The 24,002-nt window shown below is 47.6% G+C and overlaps 1 protein-coding gene across 6 annotated transcripts; it reads right to left on the reverse strand.

Moving 5' to 3' along the window:
- Window positions 1–1,369: 1,369 nt before the first annotated feature.
- On the reverse strand, window positions 1,370–18,601 carry RCHY1 (ring finger and CHY zinc finger domain containing 1). 6 transcript variants are annotated; one of them, XM_048511397.1, is made up of 9 exons: window positions 18,169–18,601; window positions 17,307–17,426; window positions 16,172–16,287; window positions 14,523–14,601; window positions 8,585–8,629; window positions 8,421–8,479; window positions 5,898–5,924; window positions 4,713–4,833; window positions 1,370–1,810 (listed from the first exon to the last, which is right to left on the reverse strand). In XM_048511397.1, exons 1-9 carry the CDS (start codon window positions 18,223–18,225, stop codon window positions 1,679–1,681), a joined length of 756 nt encoding a protein of 251 aa, XP_048367354.1. In that variant the 5' UTR covers window positions 18,226–18,601; the 3' UTR covers window positions 1,370–1,678. The 6 variants fall into 6 exon arrangements, with proteins under 6 accessions (XP_048367354.1, XP_048367355.1, XP_048367356.1 ...); XM_048511398.1 differs by lacking the exon at window positions 18,169–18,601 and adding an exon at window positions 17,582–18,054; XM_048511400.1 differs by having other exon boundaries at window positions 1,680–1,810; window positions 4,713–4,801.
- Window positions 18,602–24,002: the final 5,401 nt, after the last annotated feature.

Below are 24,002 nucleotides of genomic sequence, written 5' to 3' on the forward strand. Positions count from 1 at the left end.
ACCTCGCTCTTCATATCTCAGGGTACCCTTGAGGTTCGTTTGATTTTTTTTTGCATTTTTAAAGGTTTTTCCCGTTTTTGGCCTGTAGGTGGGGGAAGTGGCAAGCAGGGGGAGGAGAGGGGAAGCCGCATTGACAGCCGTGTTGTTTGTTTGCCTATATTCGGCATGGATTGGGGGGATTTAAAGGGAGACCTCCCTTTAAATCTACCCCCACCCCATCCACGCCGAATTTAGGCAAATAAAACAATGCTGTTTTTCAATGTTGTTTAAAGGGAGCCCATGAGGCTTCCAACCCCTCCCTTCAAAATCCATTTGATTCTGGTGGGGGTGGGGTGGAGCAGGCGGTAGCATTATCATGGCACCCCAGGGTACCATGGAACCCTGGTTGGGAATCACTGCTTTAGGGTGTTTAGATCCTAGTGCACAATTCCTGTTCCCTAATGGGGAACCCCTGTGGCTTACATCGTTCTCCGTTTTATCCTTATACCAACCCAGACAGGTGCATTTGGCTGAGACTATGTGACTGGCTTGAGGCAACCCAGAAAGTTTCCTGGGCACACGTGGGATTCGAACCTGGGTCTCCCAGATTCTAACCCAACATTATTAACCACTACATCATGTGGCTGTTGAGGCAGGGACCCCTCATCTTGTACTCTGCACTGACAATACTACAGAAACAATAAACAGACCCTGCATTAGTCAAATAGTTAAGAAAGGTGTGGGGAGTTGCAGTGATTAATGATAAAATCACATCTGGGTGAAAGAAAACCAACAGTTTGGAATACGACTGACACAGCCTTTTATTACATGTTGGCGTAGGAAGGACAGCATTGCAGCTTCACCTCTATTATGGGGTAAAATCATTCTTTGCATAGGTCTACACTTGAAGCTTTTTTAATTTAAAAAAGCAGCAGGTTTGAACGTTTTCTCTCCTGTATTGTCAAAGGTTTTCACGAAGGATTCAACTGGTTGTGGTGGGTTTTCCGGGCTGTGTGGCCGTGGTCTGGTAGATCTTGTTCCTAATGTTTTGCCTGCATCTGTGGCTGGCATCTTCAGAGGTGTATCACAGAGAGAAGTGACCTCTCTGTGACACACCTCTGAAGATACACCTCTGAAGATGCCAGCCACAGATGCAGGTGAAACGTTAGGAACAAGATCTACCAGACCACGGCCACACAGCCCGGAAAACCCACCACAACCAGTTCTCTCTCCCCTTCATACAAGACCTGTGCAAACTTGAACTAGATAGTCTGAGCAATGCAGATAACTTGCCTTCCATGAAGCAGAGGGTAGGAGGTTTTCATGTACGAAGACACTAAAGCTGGTAGTTCCCTCCAGCTGGGCTTCCACCCCTGCTCAGTAGCCAATATAGTAATCTGGGGTTACTTTATTTCATCCATCTCAATTGCCAGAAACATGCCAATGTATTGTTAACAGTGTACGATTCTTCCACATGAGGAGAAACCTTAAGAACGATGGCTCTTTCCGAGTTGGTCCATGCGTACAGCCCCAAAGTATCCATTCTTAAAATCAGGAAACGCTTCCAGTGAGATGTCAGGATGGAAAGTTTGGTCACCCACACAAGTACATGCTTTAACTGAGGGGGAAACAACTCTTCAGACCAGAGAACGCGCCCTGCATGTGAAGCAGGAGATGATGGTGCCCCGTGCAGCCACGCTCACTCCCTGCTGGGCCAGGAGACGTGACTGCTGCCGTCCTGCGCTGTGTTATACGAGTTACAGTTTTTGCACTTCATGCCCAGAATATGGAATTGCACTGTGGATCGAGTGGTGCAGTCGTTGCAAAGGATCTGGAACCAAACAGACAACAGTTGTGTAAATGCAACACAGAGATTAACAGCAACAGTAACTACCAACAACTGAGCTGTAAAAGAGACAGAAGTTGTTGGTTACAGAAACAGTCTAAAAGATAACAATTTTTAAAAACATGTCTTGACTAGAAATATCTTTTTGCTTATCTAACGGCAAAGTGATGTTTGCTGGAATTTTTTCATCAGATCTTCCAGTTCCCAATATGATTAAATGGAACTGGGTTTAGAATGAAGACAAGCAGGACCCTGCAAGGGCTTGCAGAGGGGTCCTTCTTTTCCCCATTATTTCCTCTTTCTGTCCTCTGAAAGCTCCTCACGCAGAAACTCCCCCTTTTTCAGCCTCCTCCTTTCTTTCCCACTCACCAGCCTCCACACCTGTTACCTGCACCCCGCCTTCAGCCTTCCTGCCTTGCTTCTCCCTGGGAAAACTCTGGCGAAGTTGCCACTGTAGATCCCTGGGACACAATGACTTGGTACGCTACCGCCCTTAAGCCAGCATGTGGACGAGGAGATTGGGTGGTAACATTCACCATGTTTGTTATATGTTAAAAGTGGAAAAAACAGAAGCAAGACTTGATGAAGGCAGCTCGTTTCCCCCACCACCACCTATTGCCTCTTTCACTTTTCTGAAAGCCGCTACAGCTTTCCTTTCCCTGCTTCTCTCTGTCCTTCTCATCTACTAGAAAAGCTACTTTTACTTTTCACCTGTCCTTCAACCCTCCCCACCATAAACCCATCCCTCTTTGTGGGAAAACTCTTTGTGGTTCTGGCCATCAGTCTGGGTGAAGGCCAACTGTGCTCACTTTCCCCTGTATCCTCACCCCAAACTATTTTTTCTTTCCCCTCCTCTTGGCAACCCCTATATCCACACCTTTCCCTGCTTCATTTTCTTTGTCCCACACACCAACCAAACTACCTTTTATCCGCCCTCCCTTCTTAAGCTACAGTTATTATTTACTTCATTTATATCCTGATTTTCTCCACAAGGAGGATCTAAAGCAGTTTCCAACATTCTCGCCTCTTTCATTTTATCTTCACAACAATCCTGTGAGTCTCCCAGATCCTTGTCTGCAAGACTAACCACTTCCAGCTTTCAAAAGGCCCAGTTCAATTACGACACAAGGCATTTTAGAAACAAAAAAGTCCACATGGACATATATTTTCTGTTCCACATCATATGGAGAACTAATTCCATGAACAAAAACGTGTGTCTTGCAGAAAAGCAACTGAACCTCTTCAACAAGGCACACAAAGCCCCCTTCAGACTTTTTAAAAATCAAAGGTTTTAAATCAAAATCCAACCCTCTTACAGACAATCACTGCAGCTAAATATTTAGCAACTGCTAAGGTGATTTTCCAATCCTCATCTAGAAGAAAAAAGTGGATGATATTTTGAGAAGGTAAATTCACATACCCTGTTATGAGGGACAATGCTTTTTCTCTCAAATCAGACCAGATTTTACACTCCAGTAAAATATATTCTGAGGACTCAAGCTGACCAGATCCACATTTGCAAACTCTGTCCAAATATGCTGGCCCTGTGAACTGACCTTTTGGTACGGCTGGGGCAAAAGAATTTAAGTGAGCGAGGATAAATGCTCTTTTACAATAAGGGATCAATAGGTTTTTTAAAAATGGGATCGCATAATAAGAGAAGGGAACACCAAAACTGCTGCTGAGCATGCACACGCACCCTCAATAAAGTACTTGTCCCACTCCAATACTGGGGCCTTTATTTTATGAAATTCATATTTTCATAATCAAATCCTAGCCACTGGAGTCTATTTTTAACTAGCACCTTCCATGCCCCATACAAGAGTCCTTCTCAAAAAGATTCAAAATCCCTTTCCTCACACTGGAGATTTTTTGCTTTAATGTAAATGCCAAGATCCATGCACGGGCTTTCAGTGAATTCCAGGCCATCCAGTGCACACCTATTATAGTAAAACACAAACAGCTTCTGCTTGAAGGAGCCAGACTGGCAAGTTTCAAGAAGGGTGGATGGGGGAGGAAGAAACTTTCCTGACCATAAATAATCCCTTCCCAGCTCAACCAAGGAGGGAGTGGCCTCTCTACCCTATCCAGCAAAACAATTGTGGAATAGGGCATCCCTCGAGGGGTCACAGACACACCTGTGTGACCCCCACCCAGCATCTGCCACCACTGTCTACAAAGTCACAGCTCGCTGTACCTGAAAATACAACCACACTGTGGCAAGGACTCCACTGTTGTAGTCCTGAGGACTTTGCAAAAGCACCTCAAGAAGCCCGCTAGATACTCTAAACTGCTGGAGGGAAAATATTTTGTTACTAGCTTGTACAAAAAATATTCTCAAGACACCCCCCCCAAAAAACAACAACAACAACAACCCATTCTGTATGGGTGAGTATTAATTCTACAAGAGCACAGAAAAACCTCAGAATGTGGCAGAGGGAGCAGAATTTGGTACAGATGGTTTAGAAACTCAATCTAGTCTTTTGGGTTGCAAAGGAATGTTTAAAAGGGTAAGGAAAAGATTGTAACGTCTCAGAAGTCAGAGTAAATGCCCAGTTAGGATTTCCAGGGGCTGAGAGCAGAGCTTCAGTGAACTGCAGGAGTCCTTGCTACCCTTTACATAATTTATTTTGCATAATTTAATTAAAAATGAGTTACAATTTTCAGGTTAAGTGGAGGAGAGAAGGAAAGAAACTCACACCAATTTAGCAGATTCACACACAAATTAAAGAGCTGAGTACTGCTTGGGGCTAGATTTAAGGGCACTTTTCTAGGTTTTTGTAGTGCAGCAAGCATACAGTTCTGTCTTATTCAGAGGATGACGCCCAATGGCAAGCAACCAATGGGGTGACATTTTGTATTGCTGTCCAGACATCTGCCACTTTACCTCAACCATCATGTGCTGATACTCCAAGGGTATAGGCGTCTGTGCTACTTCAGTGTCCAGCTGTTGCCAGTGTCTGGTCATATCTAATGCTGAATGCATACACAAAGGACACCTATAACCTCTGTCGAAGAACAGACACACAAGTCAGGCCGCTGGCACGCATAACATTGCTCACGACTTTGGCTGGAACCCGCATCCCCCACCAAATGCTTTCCAGTAACCAGCATAATTCCTTCACAGGTAGTAAGTGGCATTCCTTTACTTTCCAGTAACAGGCACGATTCCTTCACAACAGTTTATGCCGAATGGCAGCTCTTTGCCAGATAATGTGCGGCTCATGGCCGGGGAGGCTGGGTGGTGGAGTGGGTCTCCCCTTTCCTGGCCTGTCTCCTGCTGCATATCTTTGTTCCTGGCTGCACTGCCACTCTTTGCCGTGGGGTAGAGAGGCCGGAAGGGATGGAAAGAGCTCGGGTGTGGTTTTCAGAGGCAGAAGTGCCTAAGGCCCTGAAGCCCCTGTAATGCATACAGCCCTGACAACCTATCAGCTAGATTTTAAATGCCTCACAGCCAAGATGGAGACTCACAGTATTGCTACTAGCAGTAATAGCCAGTAACTATTATTAGCAATATCTATTTTTACCCCTTTGTTTTTATTTTAATGTTAATAAATCACATGCATGAATACTTATCATTACGTATGCATTTTATTTCTTAATATTTATAGAAAAGGTTTGTTTGGTCATATCTAATGCTGAATGCATACACAAAGGACACCTGTAACCTCTGTCGAAGGACAGACACGCAAGTCAGGCTGCTGGCACACATAACATTGCTCACGACTTCGGCTGGAACCCGTATCCCCCACCAAACGCTTTCCAGTAACAGGCATAATGCCTTCACTGGTAGTTAACTGGCATTCCTTTACTTTCCAGTAACAGGCACGACTCCTTCACAACAGTCTATGCTGAGTGGTCAAACTGTGGCCAAGTGGCCAAAATGTAACTATAAAAATGAGTGTGTAATATGCATGTCTTACGGCTCTCGAACATTTGAAGTTTGTTCTGTATGGTTTTTGCATTAAGCAAGTTTGGTCCCCCCTGGTCTATGCAACACTCAATCATATTCAATGGGCCACAAGTTTCACTCCCCCTCCGCCCCCTAGAATGCATAGTTGTCAGTACTTACTCTTTCAGCATGTCTTCAAAGCAAGTTCTAGACGAAGAAACAGAACAGCATTATTACACGAATTAACAAACACATAAAGAAGCGAGTGGCACAAGCGCCAACCCCGCCTCATTTCCTTGTTAACGTCCTCAGCCTCAGATGCAAGGGTGGTTCCCTGGAGGAAGATGCTGCTGCCTTGGCATGAGCAACACCACAATGACAATGGGGGTGGGACAGAAACCCACAAATTACTCCATTCACGTATATCATATATCACATAACGTGTGTAATCCAAAAAAAGAGCAAATGTATACTAAACGAGATGTTTTTTCTTCGGAATTTATTTTATAAAGCAGTGATGGCAAACCTTTTCGAGACCAAGTGCCCAAATTGCAACCCAAAACCCGCTTATTTATCGCAAAGTGCCAACATGGCAATTTAACCTGAATACTGAGGGTTTAGTTTAGAAAAAACGGTTGGCTCCGAGGTGTGCATTACTCAGGAGTAAGCTTGGCGGTAGTAGGTGGCTTTGCTTTGAAGCAACCATGCAACTCTTCCAACTGGTGAATCACGACCCTAGGAGGGTTTACTCAGAAGCAAGCCCTATTGCAGCAACCGAGCTTACTCCCAGGCAAAGGATTGTGCTTTAGTTCTTCGCATGAAAATCAGTGGGGTTTAACAGCGCTTAACAGGGTTACCTACACTGCTTCCCCAAAACTAGGTCTTAAGTTTAATGCTAATAATTGAGCCCAGCGGCCCAGGCCAGCCTAGATGTGTGGGTGTGTGTGTGTGTGTGTGGGGGGGGGGGCGACTCTGTTTGCGTGTGCCCATAGAAAAGGCTCTGAGTGCCACCTTTGGCACCTGTGCCAGAGGTTCGCCACCACTGGTATAAAGAATGGATATGTAGTGAATGTTTGTAAGTTGCTCATCATCAGTGCCAATGTTCTGTGCATAGGTTAAAAGACCACATTCGGGGTTTTGTTGATGTATGGTATTTTAGACATTTAAGGACATTTGAATATTAATGAAGAAGAGTTTGGATGTATACCTGCCCCCCCCCCCTTTCTCTCCTGTAAGGAGACTCAAGGCGGCTTACAAACTGCCTCCCTTTCTTTCCGCACAACAAAAACCTTGTGGGGTAGGTGGGGTGAGAGAGTTCTGAGAGAACTGTGACTGGCCCAAGGTTACCCAGAAAGCTTCAGGTTGAGGAGGAGGGAAACAAATCCAGTTCACCAGGTAAGAGCCCGCCACTCATGTGGAAGAATGGGGAATCAAACCCAGTTCTCTAAATTAGAGTCCACTGCTCTTAACGACTATACCCATGCTGGACACAGGAACTTGCATACTTATGCCTGAGAGAATTCATCTCATTTATTTTACATTTTTTTTCTTTTTATGAATTATGCACATTAAGCAATATAAAAGAAGAAGAGTTTTGATTTATATCCCGCCCTTTCTCTCCTGTAAGGAGATTCAAAAGGGGCTTATAAACTCCTTTCTCTTCCCCGCTCACAACAAACACCCTGTGAGGTGGGTGGGGCTGAGAGAGCTCAGAAGAACTGTGACTATCCCGAGGTCACCCAGCTGCCGTGTGTTGGGAGTGCACAGGCTAACCTGAATCCTCCAGAGAAGCCTCCACAGCTCAGGCGGCAGAGCGGGGAATCAAACCTGGTTCCTCCAGATTAGAACGCACCTGCTCTTAACCACTACGCCACTGCTACATATAGTATATATGTGGCTTCTTTTGGGGTGCTTTTTTTATGGTTCAGCTATTAACTGGCACGGGCGATGGCATCTCATCAACATGCCTGAGTGATGCCAACTGTAATACATTCCGGAGCTGGGTCAGCACTTTCCTCCCCACTTCCCCTGCAGCAGTGGAAGGCATCAGCTGGGCTCCTTAGAAAGAATTCCCTTATTTTCTACTCAATGTTAAATAGGCAAGGGGTAAAAAAGGACCCAAATGGCAAATGCACAGATTCTGGAGTTGTTTTGCACCCCAAGCACTTTTGTGTGTCTGTTTTGTTTACAGAAAACAAACTGTAAGCAGTAACTGGCTGTAAGTTGGGGACATTCTTTACTATTGAAAACAGAAAGAAGAAGAGGAGGAGTTTGGATTTATACCGCGCTTTTCTCAACTGAAAAGAGTCTGAAAGCGGCTCACAACTCCTTCCCTTCCTCTCACCACAACAGACACCCCATGAAGCAGACGGGGATGACAGAGTTCTAAGGTCACCGAGGAGGCTTCATGTGAAGGAGCAGGAGAACAAACCTGGTTCACCAGATAACAGTTTGCCACTCATATGGAGTTCTCCAGATTAGAGTCCACCACTCCTGAACCATGCTGACTCTCTAACTGTAACGCCCTAAGAAAGCAAAGTGGTACAGCTACTTCTCCATGCATTCGGTCAACAGATGTACACCTGGGATAGCGAAATCACCCCAGCGCAGAACACAGAGGAAACTTTCCTAGCTATTTGTAGCAACCAGGTCATTCACAACATAGTGGGATTCCATTTCTAGTGTTCACTTCTCCAGACTTACCGATGAAGGAGATGTCCACAGGGCAAGACATGAGCTGCCACACGTGATGTATGAATGTCCTGTTTTAAGAAATGAGAACCATGATTTCCACAAACATCAAAGGAGACACTTTCAAATGCACAAAATTAAATAAAAACAACCCACTGACAGATTGAAGAAGTTACCTCCAAACATATGGGGCAGTCTTGCCTTGAGACATTTTCAATGCACTGTGTAAAAAAGAGAGAGATGCTATATAAGCAAACCTTTGTTATAAGAGGTCCTCCTCAAAACAGACACACCAGTTAAAGTAAAGCCCTCAGTGCTATGCACATCTACTTGGTAACTATGAACAGTGAGCCTTCCTATTGAGTAAACATAGAATGATAGAGGTGGGAGGGGCAATACAGGCCATCTAGTCAGAACCTCCTGCTCAATGCGTGACCAGCCTAGAGCAGTGATGCCGAACCTATGGCACGGGTGCCAGAGGTGGCACTCGGAGTCCTCTCTGTGGGCACGCGCACACAGAGTTCATCATGTGGGGGGTGGAAAATCACCCCCCTCACACACACACATCTAGGCTGGCCTGGGCCACTGAACAAGACGTGCACGCACCGCGGTGAGCAGGGAGGACTCGGCTGAAGTGTCTGGTGCCTGTGCTCCAGGTGGCTGCTGCCCAAGGGTAGGGGGGCGCAGAGGAGTCAGAGAGGCTAGAGAGCACAGAGTGGTGTGTGCGGGACTTGCTGGAGGCTAGAGCAGGCTGGCCCCTGCTCGAGCGGGTGGGGCGGAGGAAAAGGGAGCCAACCGTGTTTTTTTTTCTAAATGAAAACCTCAGCTTTTAGGTTAAATTGCCAGGTTGGCACTTTGCGATAAATAAGTGGGGCTTGGGTTGCAATTTGGGCACTCGGTCTCAAAAAGGTTCGCCATCACTGGCCTAGAGTATCCCTGACAAGTGTTCATCCAACCACAGCTTGCAGACTGCCAGGGAGGGGGAGCTCCCCACCACCCAGGGCAGCCACTGCCCCTACTGAATTACCCATAAGCGAAAAAAAATGAAAATTTCCAATTTCCACATGATCTTTCTGCCGATCATTTATACCCACAATTGTGAGTCCCCTCCTCTGCTGTCAACAGGAAAAGCTTTTCAGATACTTAGAGAGAGCGATCATGTTCCCCTTCAACATCTTCTCCTCTAGACTGAATGTTTCCTCGTCTCTCAGCCTTTCCTCACAGGGCTTAGTCTGCAGGCCCTGACGATCCCTGCTGCTCTCTTCTGCACCTGCTCCAGTCAGTCCACATCCTTTTTGAAGTGAGGTCTCCAGAACTGCACACAATATTCCAGGCGAGGCCTGCCCATTGCCATGTACAGCAGCATCGTATGATTGGGGTGTTATGCCTCTGATGATACACCCCCAAGAGCGCATTAGCCTTTTTTGCCGCTGTATCACACTGGCTGCTCAGATCTGGCTTTCAATCTACCCGTACCCCAAAATCCTGCTGACACACACTGGTCCAATAAACTTAAAGGATCATCTGTGATGCAAAAGGTGTGCTCACGCTGCTGCACAAAAGGTGCTTGATTGAAGGTCACATCAAGGTTTTTTTGCCCCATTTCTTGAGAGATCTGAAGAGATCTGAAAAAAATCTGGATGCAGCCAAGATCCAATCTTAACAGTTCTGCGTGCCCAAGTGAGCTTGGGGCTTCTGCTCTGCACGGCAGCCTTACGAGAACAATTGAACACTGCTGAAGAGAAAGCCGCTAGAACACTTTGGGAGAGGGCAGGGGAGATTGCTCTCAACAGAAGGTTGGCGCCTCCTCCTCAGCCTGCTTTAGGCAGTCTGCTTTCCTTAGATTCAATTGAGATTGGAAAGCAAGCTGGTTTTCATATCCCAGGGAGGTAAGATCCTGCACTTGATGCCCATATAAGTCTGGGGAAATAGAAACCCTTGAGCATATTTTTTTCAGGTGCCCCTTTTATGATGGGGCCCACTCTAATTGCTGAAGAACATTAGACCTAGAATTTGAAAAGTCATCCCCTGCTCTCCTGCCGTACTGAAACTGTCACCTCCCTACAGAAGAATGGCTCAGTATTTTCACAACTTCACAATGTACAGCTCTTATGTTAGCTTGGTTTACGGCCATCCCCTCAATGGTTCTGACTGGGAGATGTCTGAAAATCCCACTGCAGGAGAGAATACATACATGCTCCTCTAGTTCCCTTGATTCAACTCAACATATTACTCTGAACTGTTAGTTACGTATAATTCTGTCTAAAGACCTCTTGAATACAGACGACATCCTTCGTACTTTGTTGAACAACCACATTCCTGAGATTACTGCTATGGTTGCCAAGTTTCTTGCAGAAATAGCGAAAGTCAGAAAGTAGCTCATGGTAAATGATTGTGAATTTTATGTAATGTGTATCATATAAATGTGTATAATACTTTGGCTGCCCACTTTTCCTTCCTGAAAATGAAGAGCCATAGGAGGACATTCCCAGGGGTCTGCAACCTGTGGCTCTCCAGATGTTCACGGACTACAATTCCCATCAGCCCCTGCCAAAATGGCCAATTGGCTGATGGGAATTGTAGTCCATGAACATCTGGAGAACCATAGGTTGCAGATCCCTTATGCTTTACCCTCCGCCGTGCTGAAAGGGAGATTCAGAAAGTCTCTTGAGGACAGAGAGAGCATGCCCAGGTAAATCCTGGGGAACGGAAATCCTTGAGTGCATTTTTTCAGGTGCCCCTTACATAATGTAGTAGCCCATTCTAAATATTATTGTCCCTCTGATGAACTAAATTTCTGGAGGCCCAGAAGAATTAAAATTCTTCTATCTGATGGAAACGTTCATCTTTTCAGCCAGGTTGTGATGTATTCTGCAATAATGTATGGCAAAAGTATTGTGCAATAAAGTATGGAAAATTTATGTCGTACATGGATTAAGTGGAAACTAAATATTTGTGATTAAACTTGTGATTTGTGATTAAACTAATTTTTTATACTTGCTTTGTACGTTGTAATTTGAACTGCTACTTAATCCTCGGTCTACATAGCACATTTTAGGAGAGATTTTAGTATAAGTTTTCTTGTGAATGCATTTGGTTAGATACCGTAATAAACTTAACTACACTAAACTATTCTGCACTTGATTTCATTCTATATATAAACATGAAAAAGCTGCAAAGCCTAACGCTCCTTCATAAGTAATCTTGCATACACATGTCCACTCACTAGACTCTGGTTTTATTCTCTACCCAGTCACTGCCAGATATATCTTTTGATTAATTTTTTTAAAAAAATTAATGCTTAAAATCTCACATTTCATACCTTCATCATCATCAACCTTTTTATTGGCATAAGTTTAAAATACAACAGGGAGGTTGGGGAGACTTCAAGTTATTAAAATCGAGTGTAGGTCTCCGGACACTTCCAGCAGTTAAAAAAACAATAAATAAATAAATAAAACTAAAAATTCTGTGGCGAATCTGACTGTGCCATGCCAGGAATTTGGCAACGCTCTAGGGGATCTTCTGAGGAGACTGATCACAAAGCAGAAAGAAGGATTTGACCTTTGTCTGGTGAGTTGGCATAGTTCCTCCCAGTGTATGGGTCTATATATTGTCTCTTCTAGATGAAGCATATAGTTCGCAATCTAGGAGGATGTGCCCTCGATTGTTTCAATCGGCTTTTTTTGTGAAAGCAGGGACACGCTCTTTGCTGGTATGGGATCTGGAGTGAAATCTGTCAGCTCAGGACTGCTGGAAGTGTAGGGCGAATTCAGCCTGGCTAGCATTAGGGTACGCCGGAGATATGGGTGGAAGATATATTGTAAAAGTACCTTGGTAGCCCTTTACTGAAGGGAAGAGGGTGGGAGCCCTCCGGTAAAATGCCCTTCATGTATTGAGTAGAGAGCAATTGATTTTCAATGTCAAGTAGCCTTAGCGACAGAAGTTTGACTTAAAGGATCATCTGTGATGCAAAAGGTCCATGTTTATGAAGAAGTCTAAAGCGAAGCCTAACGAATTAATTTTTTCCTTGATCAGAAGACTCCAAGTGGAGAGGTAGGAGTCCGAAAGCATTCGCTTTGTTAGGCTGTCCTGTTCTGATCGGAAATGGAGGCGCAGCCAGTATCGCTGTTTGTGTGAGAGCCATATAATGCGGTTTCGAGAAGATTTAGACCTAATCTCAACATAAAGAGAGAGAGATGACACGCTTTGTTCGAAATTCCAAGTAGTTTTAAAGAAGCTAGATTGTATAGACTCAAGAGCCTTTAGATTATGGATTTAGCCAGATTGGAGAGCCTATACAAGGTTTCTTGGGACTCAGTTTGGTTCTCTCTCAAAGGTTGCCCTCACCAAGGCTGCTGGGATCGATCATTGACCCCTTTGGGAGTAGAAGAACCGCCTCTAATTGCTGCCGCAAGCAAGACTGGATTTGGTGGAGAGGAAGATGTGCTTGTACTGCTCGGACCAATTCAGGTTATATGGCTTGGAAACGGATTCCCAAGTAGTTGGAAACTTTGGACTTTGGTCAATTCTGTTCCCACTGATAGACCATGCTGCTGGTTTCCACGCTTTTGAGAGAATGTCACTATTTTAGGTCTTCTCTATAGTTTATTGTAAGTTGATTGCATTCTGCAGTAGTCCATGGCTAGCGAGTAGACGCTTTTCAGGCTTCCATCCCTTGGTATCGCCAGGAGTAAATACCCTGTCATCGGGCATTTATGAGCGGGAAGGGGTGGGTCAAGGAGAGCACTTCTGCCAAGGATGGGAGGGTGAGCTCCTGAGTGGTTGGGGAAGGGAATTTGGAAGGTCCTGTAGAAACAGGCTTGAAGGAGTAAAGGGCAAGGACACAGCCTTGCCTTGACACCCCTCCTATTAGAAATTCATTTCGGGGTGCATGGAGCCGGTAGGATTGTAACGTGATGGCTGCAAGTGGTGGCAGCATAAAGTCTCTTGGATGAGGAGAAGTAAGCCGCTTTCTATTCCCAGAGTACTTAGTTTGTTCCAAAGAAGTTGCCTGGGGATTTGAGTCAAAGGCAAATTTCTCAGGTCGAGGGAACTGGCATATAGTCCAGAGTTCTTGGAGTTATTTTCCATATTTCTCGGCAAGGTGCCTCTAGCACCGCATAGTGGTCGTGACGTGGAAAATGTCTCTTGATGGTGAAACCGATTGCCCAGTTTTAGACCAAGTACAGGAGTGGGCCTCATTCCAGGAAGTTTCTCATGGAGGTGTTCTAAGTGACAGTTTCCCTTGGATAGATAGGAGGCCATTTCAGCCTGTAATTGGGAAGGTGGGGATCATGATTTCCTTTTCTTAAAAATTCTGGAACAACAGTGGCTCCTGTGGTCCAATCTTGGGGTAATTGGTCACGCCATTATCAATTGATGAGAAAAGTTTCACAGCAATATAGGGAGCTTCCAGTTTCCAGCATAGTTGGTAAGATGGATTTCCAGGGAATAGGCCATCCGGGATCCAGGGGCCTTCCATGTGCCTTGGAGTTTTCTAATAAGGCAAGGAATCACCTCGGGTGGAAGCTGACCTCGAGGCCATCTGGCAAGTATGTCTTCAAGAGCAAGTAGCTCTGCATCGGGTTGATTGGAATCTGGGTCAGAGAAGATTTTATTGTAGTGCTCCCACCATGTTGAAGGGGTGATAGAGGAGGCCGAGGTGTATGCGGTAGAGTTGCGAGAACTGCCCTTGGAAACGAGGTTCCAAAATTGTTTGGTGTTCTTGGCGTTGATTGTAGCAATCAGGTGGAAACTAAATATTTGTGATTAAACTTGTGATTTGTGATTAAACTAATTTTTTATACTTGCTTTGTACGTTGTAATTTGAACTGCTACTTAATCCTCGGTCTACATAGCACATTTTAGGAGAGATTTTAGTATAAGTTTTCTTGTGAATGCATTTGGTTAGATACCGTAATAAACTTAACTACACTAAACTATTCTGCACTTGATTTGTCTATATAAACATGAAAGTCAAAGCCAAAGTTCCCATAATTTGCATAAGACAGTCCACTACAGACTCTGGTTTTATTTCACCAGTCACTGCCAGATATATCTTTTGATTAATTTTTTAAAAAAATTTAATGCTTAAAATCTCACATTTCATACCTTATGATTTCCTTGGAGAGCCATAGCGAAACACAAGTTACACTTGGAACAGTGGAAGAATTCTTCTTTGGGACCAATCCTGAGAGGACAAACATTTGAATAGGTACAATGTACAATGGGCCATTCTAATCCACTCACAAGTAATGTGCTAGTTATCGCTCTCCTCTCCACACTGAGGGCACCGCAGGTGGGACATGCAGACCCTCTTGCCGTGGTTGCCCTGGTCACTCGCCCACTACCTGGGACCAGATTAAAGACAGTGAAAATGGGTTACTTAGCATAACCCCAGACACATGATCTCTACCTGGCCAACGGACAGGGGAAAGACACTGAAAACAGCCAGAATGAGGACTGAATGGCTTGAGTGTGACACTGATACCTGGCCATTCGGAAAACAGAACTCATTTCCCGAGCTTGCAGGCGCCCAATTTGGATCAGGAATATGGTACAGGAGAAGAAGAGGCTTCAAAACCATTAATCTGACCCGAAACCAAACCCCAGAACACTTGGAAAATTAATCCCTCGGCTCCTGACCTCTATTGGCATCAGTCTAGTTAAGGGAAACCCCAGTCCTACATGTCATAGATCATAAAGTGTTGTTTGGCATGACAAACAAGACTGGGGTAGGATCAGGAGTATCGCTTTATCTGAGTAGATAGAGGCACTCTCAAATTATATTTCATTATTTTGCACAAGTCACCTTGGGGACCCTTTTGGGATCAAAAGGCTGGACAGAAATCAACTCAATAAAAAGCACGTTGTATGGACAAAGGTCTGTAATGATGAAAGCATCTGACTGGGGGGGGGGGGAGCAAATATGTTTCTGGGGCCACAACTAACCCCACCTGGCATAATGAGGATGGGACATGAGAGAGATGGAGTCAAAGCCGGAGCCGGTCAGACTAACTGCTCAGTCAGATGCTCAGCTCAGTGTGGCTGTGTTGAGCTTTAAACTGCAAGCTCAAGGGCCAAAGTTTAAAGCTGGACTCAGCCAAACCAAGCGCCCGCCCTGCTCCTGAACTCCATGTTGAGTTCCGGGTGGGGCAAGCCCAGTTAAAGGCTGGCTGGTTCAGTATTCAACTGAGCGCCTGCTCCCAAACATGGAATTTAGAAGCGGGATGCAGTTGCGAGGGCGGGGAAAGGCCCACCAAATGTGCCCCTCATCATGTGACCTACTCAAGTAGCACTTGCGGGTGGGGTGGGGGGCAAGCCATTGTGCTCACCCTGGCCAGTTTTAGGCAGCTATGCCTCTGCCCCACCCAAACCTAGAGTAAATTCAGAACCAGTATACTGTAATACAGGCACTTGTCTTAAAGGTCTTTAGAGAAAAGCAGAGGCCAAACACAGACTAACAGGGCAGACCACAATCTTCTCAGAACGCATCCACATTGGTGTGCATGTGCACACATGGGCACAGTAGTCAGCTTAAACGATATGTTTTCCTTCCCTCAAGTGTCCTCCTAGCTAGCATTTATGGCTTGGTTCCAACTCAACATATAATACACAGGGCTGGACTTTCCGCCTCCAGCTGCAGCCTGTTAAGCCCCCTGGGAGAGTGCAGGGATGAGCAGGCAGGTCTTAGAGATCAGATGCCCCAGGCAATTGGAGCCTTCCAGCAACAAAGTGCCCAAATGATGCCATTACTGTACCTACAAATCCCACACTTCTCACAATGGTACTGTTTCTTGTCGGCGTCAAACAGATGGCAGATACTGCAGTAATATTCTCCAAAAACATTCTGGCAGTCTTCACAGCTCTGCTGAGCCTACGAACAAGCACAAGTTCATAAGCTAGAATAAGCGTGAGAGTCTTTAGTGTAACAGTTCCAAGTATGGAGGATGGTGACAGGTACTTCCATTCTCCAACAATCAGCACTGTTGCGCTCACAGGCTGAACACAATGGATATAAATAACCACTTCTCATAAACTGTGTTGAGAGATTCATACCGATTCTTCGCTTGTATCCCAGTCAAAGTACTACTGAAACAAGGGCTATACAAACTCCAGCGATGTGTTGTGGTTCAAAGCGGCAGACTATAATCTGGAGAACCGGGTTTGATTCTCCACTAGCACAAGTCACCTAGCAGGCTTCATGTGGAGGAGTGGGGAAACAAATCCAGTTCTCCAGGTTAGAGTCCACCGCTCTTAACCACTACACCACGCTAGTCCAATGTTATAGATGAGTTATCTTATGCAAGTAAAATACATGCTTGACGGAAAAATAGGTAGTGTGCACATTTCAGCCCCCCCATCTTTTTGTGGCTTCCAAATTTCTGGAAACCTTCGATATCCTTCCCCCCCACCCCCCTTTAAAAGGTGGCTTCGTTGTTCATGCATGTCGTCAGATATTTTAATTCTAATTCCCTTGTTGCTCAGCAAGCACCGACCTCCCCCCCCCCCTCTTTTCATTTGTCACTTATTTTCGGGCAATAAACAGGAAAGGGAAAATATAGATTTCAACGCGTTATGAAATGCCCAACACACATCAAACCTTTTAGAAATGGTCTAAGTGAGGATGAAATAACCCCGCAACACAAGTCAGATTCCAGGTTGCAAGATTGACAGAAACTCAGGTAGGGTTACAGATCCAGGTTGGGAAACTCCCGGAGACTTATTTGGAGAGGGACCCAGAGGAGGACAAGGGCATCAGGGGGCTATAATGCCGAGGAGTCCACCCCCCTCCAGAAGATCAGCTGTAACTTTGAGGGATCCCCCCTGCCCCTTCCCCAAAGTCGGCACGCCAAGCCAAGGGTGGGTGCGGGTCGGCCCCCCGCGCAATTTTACCTGCTGGTCTTTCCCACATTTCGCACAGCGCACTTCTCGAACTTGGAAGCGGTCCATGATGTGGTCCTCGCTGCCATCGTGGCAGAGGCGGCAGGTGTAGAAGCGGCTGCAACAAGGAGCCTGCAATCAAAACCAGTCAGAATTAAACATAACGCAGGATGGGGTGGACAACTGGAAACGAGAATTTAGGCTACCTGACAGCCCTTCGGATACTTATTTCATCCCCCCGCCCTGTAAGATTTGCAAAACTGCTCTATACTTAATTTATAAATTACCCATATGTCATTTTGTAAATTGCAGTTATTGCGGATGTTTTGTGAATGGTGCTGTGAGCTGAACTGAGCCCGGCTTAGCCTGGGGAGGGCAGGGCGTTATATCCAGCCAAACAAAATAATATACAATTAAAAAAAAAGAGGCGGCTGGGAGTATGAAATCCAGGGCAGGGTATTCAATCCAATCAAACCAAATAATGTAATATAAAATAAAATGAGGCGCGGGGGGGGGGGGAGGATTAAATCCACCCAAATAATGTAATATAAAATAAAATGAGGCGCGCGGGGGGGGGGGGGGTCAGAGGAAGGCGGAGTATTAGATCCAACCAAACAAAAGAATATAAACTATAAAGAGGTAGGTGGGGGGGAGGGGTGCGGGGGGGGGGTCAGGGCAGGGCGACCCCTCTTCCCAGAGCCGGGGGCCACCGAGCGGCCCGGCCTCTCCCCTCCCGTTCCCTTTGCCTCCCCCGTCCCCCGTCCTCCCGGGCCCTGCCCGCCTCCCGCACCCCATCCCGGGGCTCTCCTCGGCCCATCCGCGCAGCCGTCCCGGGGCCGTCAGGAAGAGGGAGACGCGGCCGGCCAGGCCGCACCTTGAGCAGGCAGCCGCGGCGGTAGTGCTCGCAGCCCTCGGGCCCGGTCGCCGCCATTTCGCCTCAGGGAGGAGCAGCGAGTCGCGAGCCGGCCCAGGCCTCCGTGCCCGCCCGCCCGCCCGTCGGAGCGGCGGCAGGGGCGGGGTGGGCGCCGGAGCCTGTGGGTGGCTCGTCGCGGGGCCGCCTCCGCCGGGCCCGGCCTGTGAGGCGCTTGCCAGAGAGACCCGTCCGGCCACCTGCCCGGCTTTTGTGCTTCTTTCCCGGGCAAAACGCCCGCTGGAGTGGCGCGACCAGCCATTTCCACAAAGGGCCCGCCGTCTCCCTCTTTCACATTCCTGTCAGCAGAAACAGGCCTGTTTGGCGGTGGCCCCTCGCCTCTGGAACACCCTTCTTCCAGGGGTCTGCAACCTGCGGTTCTCCAGATGTGCATGGACTACAATTCCCATCAGCCCCTGTCAGCATGACATGCCAGTTGGGCTGGCTGGCAGGGGCTGATGGGAATTGTAGTCCATGAACATCTGGAGAACCGCAGGTTGCAGACCCCTAGACGTTCACCTTTAGGTACCAGGCCAAAATATGCGTTTAGGGGGGAGGGAGTCTGATGCCTTTTTAGGTGTTTTTAATAATCTTTTTGATTTGAACGAACAACTGGGAACGGTAGAAGGCGACTCTAAGCGGATCCTCATGAATTCATATATGATTTTTGCATTGGAATGAAATGAAACCGCCATGAAACTATAGAGCAGGGGTGGCCAACCTATGGTGCTCCAGATGTTCATGGACTACATTTCCCACCAGCCCCTGCCAACATGGCCAATTGACCCTGCTGGCAGGGGATGAGAATTGTAGTCCATGAACATCTGGAGCGCCAAACGTTGGCCACCCCTGCTATAGAGCATGACTTCAGAGGAGTAGCTGGGGAAAATGGAGCACGGGGCAAAAGCTAAGTTTTCCTTGCCCCCGTCCCCAGCCCTTATGGGCAGCCCCCCCCCCAACAAAATAATGATTTTTTTTTGCACCAGGTCATCTCAAAGTCACCATCACATTATAGAACATGCCCCAACTCACAGATCTGCACACCTAGGGCACCCTAGTTTAAACAACATTGAAAATGATGCTGTATGTGTGTATGGGCGGGGGGGGGGGGGGTCCACCCCAAACAGTATCATTTTCAATGTTGTTTAAACTAGGGAGCCCACATTCTCCTTTTAAATACCCTATAAAGGGAGAATCCACCCCGAAATAGCATCATTTTCAATGTTGGTTAGACTAGACAGCCCAGATTCCCCTTTTAAATCTACCTTTAAGGGAGAATCTGGGCTCTTTAGCTTAAACAACATTGAAAGTAATGCTCTCTCAGCCCCACCCACCTCACAGGGTGTTTGTTGTGAGGGGGGAAAGGCAAGGAGATTTGTAAGCCCCTTTGAGTCTCCTACAGGAGAGAAAGGGGGGATATGAATCCAAACTCTTGGTTGTTGTGGGTTTTCTGGGCTGCGTGGCTGTGGTCTGGTAGATCTTGTTCCTAATGTTTCACCTGCATCTGTGGCTGGCATTTTCAGAGGTGTATTACAGAAAGAAAGAACATTAGGAACAAGATCTACCAGACAACGGCCACACAGCCTGTAAAACCCACAACAACCAGTTGAATCCGGCCATGAAAGCCTTCGAGAATACTTTCAATGTTTTCTAAACAAGGAAGCCCAGATTCTCCCTTTAAATCCACTTCGAAGGGGGTGAATTTAAAGGGAGAATTTGGGGGAAATTTGAAGGTGCCTGTCAGGGGAGCAATCTTTAAACTAGCAGTACCAAACTTTCAGGCTATCTTCTGGAGACTCTCCTGATGACACCACCCAGGTTTGGTGAAGTTTGGTTCAGGGGGTCCAAAGTTATGGACCCTCAAAGGGTAGCCCCATCTACTATTAGCTCCCATTGGATGAGGGATGGGACACCCATTTTGGGGGTTCATGGCTTTGGATTCCCTGAACCAAACTTTACCAAACCTGGGTGGTATCAGTAGGAGACTATCCTGATGATACCACCTAGTTTTAGTGGCGTTTCGGTCAGGGGGTCCAAAGTTATGGACCCTCAAAAGGGTAGCCCCATCTACTATTAGTTCCCATTGGAAACAATGGGGGATGGGGCACCCCCTTTGGGGGTCCATAACTTTGGACACATCAGGAGTGTCACATGATGATACCCTGAAATTTTGGTGCTGCTAGCCTAAAAATTCCCCCCCCTGCTAGCCAAAAAGTGAAAAAACACTAAAAAACCCACAAAACACACAAATGAACCTGATATTTTTGCATGCCCCCTCACGTGACCAAATGGGGGCGCCTGAAGACATGGGGTACCCTATGTCCCTAGGCAGATACACCTCTGCATCTCAAAGTCACCATCATATTATAGAACATGCCCCAACACACACATCTGAACACACCCAGGGCTCCCTAGTTTAAACAACATTGAAAGTGATGCTATTTTTTGAAGGGGGGAATCCACCCTGAAACAGCATCACTTTTAATGATGTTTAAACTAGAGAGCCCAGATTCTCCTTTTAAATCCACCTTAAAGAGGGACTCTGGGCTCCCTAGTTTAAAAAACATTGAAAGTGATGCTGTTTCAGAATAGATTTCCCACCCCCCACCCCAAACAGCATCATTGTCAATATTGTTTGTTGTGGGTTTTCTGGGCTGTGTGGCTGTGGTCTGGTAGATCTTGTTTCTAATGTTTCACCTGCATCTGTGGCTGGCATCTTCAGAGGTGTATCACAGAGAGAAGTCTGTTATACACGGTGTCCAGACTTCTCTTATAACAGACTTCTCTCTGTGATACATCTCTGAAGATGCCAGCCACAGAAGTAGGTGAAACGTTAGGAACAAGATCTATCAGACCATGGCCACATAGCCTGTAAAACCCACAACAACCAGTTGAATCTGGTTGTGAAAGCCTTCAACTATACTTTCATTTTTTTTTAACCTAGGGAGCTCAGATTCTCCCTTTAAATCCACTCTAAAGGGGGTGGATTTAAAGAGAGAACCTGGGGAAAATTTGAGGGTGCCTGTCAGGAGAGCAATGTTTAAGCTAACAGAACCAAAATTTTAGGCTATCTTCAGGAGACTCTCCTGATGAAACCACCCAGGTTTAGTGAAGTTTGGTTCAAGGGGTCCAAAGTTATGGACCCTCAAAAGGACCCATCTACCATTAGCTCCCATTGGAAACAATGGGGGATGGGGCACCCCTTTTGGGGGTCCATAACTTTGGACCCCCTGAACCAACCTTCACCAAACCTGGGTGGTATCAGTAGGAGAGTCTCCTGAAGATAGCTGTGTGAACAGCGCCCCAGGGATGCTGTTTTACCGTCCCTAGGGCACTGTTATTGGACTGTGTGGAAACAGCCATGGTTAAGAGAAACAACAGAATTCCACACCACTTCCAAACAAGAAGATATCTCTGATGTGAAACATTACTTTCAAGACCCTGTAATTACCTTTAGTGATTTGCATTGGCGCAGAATTTTTAAAATGATGTTTCAGATCCCACTAATCTCCTTGAAGCCCCACAGAACAGGCAGTGGGGCAGCCTAGCCTTCAGCCTGAAGCTATTGTGAACTATTTTTATTTTGCCGTCTAGTTACTCCTGACTTGTGGTGACCCCTGCTGGGATTTTCAAGACAAAACATGTTCAGAAATGGTTTGCCATGGCCTGTCTCCACAGCATGACCCTGGAATTCCTCGGAGGGCTCCCATGCAAATTCTTTCCAGGGTTGATCTCGCTTAGCTCATGAATAATAATAATAATAATAAGAATTTGGATTTATATCCCCCTTTCTCTCCTGCAGGAGACTCAAAGGGGCTTACAATCTCCTTGCCCTTCCCCCCTCACAACAAACACCCTGTGAGGTGGGTGGGGCTGAGAGAGCTCCGAGAAGCTGTGACTAGCCCAAGGTCACCCAGCTGGCGTGTGTGGGAGTGCACAAGCTAATCTGAATTCCCCAGATAAGCCTCCACAGCTCAGGCGGCAGAGCTGGGAATCAAACCCGGTTCCTCCAGATTAGATACATGAGCTCTTAACCTCCTATGCCACTGCTGCTCCTGAAGTCTGACAAGATCATGCTAGCCTGGGATATCCAGGTCAGGACGTTAAGAATATAGGATAAAAGAAAACACTGGGCCCCCTGAGCTCCTCTGAAAAGAGCAAGAAATCTCCTTTTAGCTCGAATAAGCTACAGTTATCCCTTCCACATCGCTGGGGATTGGGGCACAGTGTCCCCCCTAACTTGGAAAATCTGCATAAAATTTTTTGGCCCTCCCTTTGCACCAGAGAATAAGTCTGAATTTTTACTTTTTCATTTAAAAGTTATGGTATTAATACATAAAATGTTGATATTATGCAATACTAAACATATATTGTATGTATTTCCGAGTTTCTAAACTTTTTCTGTGTTGTCTGATGGCCTGTATCAAAACCGTGATGGGAAAAGTCTCAATGTGAAAGGGATAACTGTGCTTAGATGGAACAGTTCCCACTTCTTAAAGTTGACTCATGCCAACCCATTAACCCACAAATATATCCCAAGTGGCAACGGGCTTTCTTGGTTCTGCAAGAAGTTGGAGATGTGGGCAGGTATTCCAAGCTGACTGCTAGGACAATGGAGGTGCGCAGTAGAAGAGATCCCAGCCAAAAGTGCCCATTTCAGGCACAACGTATCAAAATTTCCCCATGAGGCCACACGAGAAAATTTCTCCAGACAGTTTGGCAATCCAATCACTCAGGGTATGCCTGGAGCAATGAAGTTAGGACCGGAGGTTCTTCCCATCAGCCTGATATACGTTTAGGGATCGTCATCATTCTGTCAAGAAGTGAGACAACAGCCTCAGCTAACGAAATTGTCTTTATGTTCCGGATCAATGTTCAAGGCCTCATGTCCTTCAGGTTCTTACAATCACATTTCCTCTCCTTGCACCCATTCATCAGTTGCCAGTTCAGGCGTTTACAAGGGAATAAGCCCAGTTGAAAAAGCAGGATTTGCTTTTTGAGTGAATATAATTAAGATGACCTTGGCAGTTACTTCATAAAATGGTCTCAGCAGACTGCAGCTCTAACGCTGCTCCCCCCCCCCCCCGGGGGGGGGGGGGGGGGGGGGGGGGGGGGGTTCCTGGGAGGGGGGGGGGGGGGTGGGGGGGGGGAAAAAAGGGGGTGGGGGGGGGGGGGGGGTGGGGGGGGGGGGGGGAGGGGGGGGGGGGGGTGAGGGGGTGGGGGGGGGAGGGGTGGGGTTGGGGTGGGGGTGGGGGTGGGGGTTGGGGGGGGGAGGGGGGGTGGCGGGGAGGGGGGGGGGGGGAGGGTGGGGGTTGGGGGGGGGGGGGGTGGGGGGGGGGGGGGGTGGGGGGGGGGGGGGGTGGGGGGGGGGGGGGGTGGGGGGGGGGGGGGGTGGGGGGGGGGGGGGGTGGGGGGGGGGGGGGGTGGGGGGGGGGGGGGGTGGGGGGGGGGGGGGGTGGGGGGGGGGGGGGGTGGGGGGGGGGGGGGGTGGGGGGGGGGGGGGGTGGGGGGGGGGGGGGGTGGGGGGGGGGGGGGGTGGGGGGGGGGGGGGGTGGGGGGGGGGGGGGGTGGGGGGGGGGGGGGGTGGGGGGGGGGGGGGGTGGGGGGGGGGGGGGGTGGGGGGGGGGGGGGGTGGGGGGGGGGGGGGGTGGGGGGGGGGGGGGGTGGGGGGGGGGGGGGGTGGGGGGGGGGGGGGGTGGGGGGGGGGGGGGGTGGGGGGGGGGGGGGGTGGGGGGGGGGGGGGGTGGGGGGGGGGGGGGGTGGGGGGGGGGGGGGGTGGGGGGGGGGGGGGGTGGGGG

Source organism: Sphaerodactylus townsendi, linkage group LG11 (genome assembly GCF_021028975.2).
Source record: "Sphaerodactylus townsendi isolate TG3544 linkage group LG11, MPM_Stown_v2.3, whole genome shotgun sequence".
In the NCBI taxonomy this organism is placed as follows: Eukaryota; Metazoa; Chordata; class Lepidosauria; order Squamata; family Sphaerodactylidae; genus Sphaerodactylus; species Sphaerodactylus townsendi.

Excerpts from the sequence above, each read along its gene's own strand:
- RCHY1 (XM_048511397.1), bottom strand. The coding sequence starts at position 18,225 with ATGGCGGCGACCGGGCCCGAGGGCTGCGAGCACTACCGCCGCGGCTGC. Across the intron at positions 8,480-8,584 it reads ACTGCCCCATATGTTTGGAG|GACATTCATACATCACGTGT; the intron begins GTAACTTCTTCA and ends TTCTTAAAACAG. Across the intron at positions 1,811-4,712 it reads ATCAGCACATGATGGTTGAG|ATCCTTTGCAACGACTGCAC; the intron begins GTAAAGTGGCAG and ends GTTTGGTTCCAG.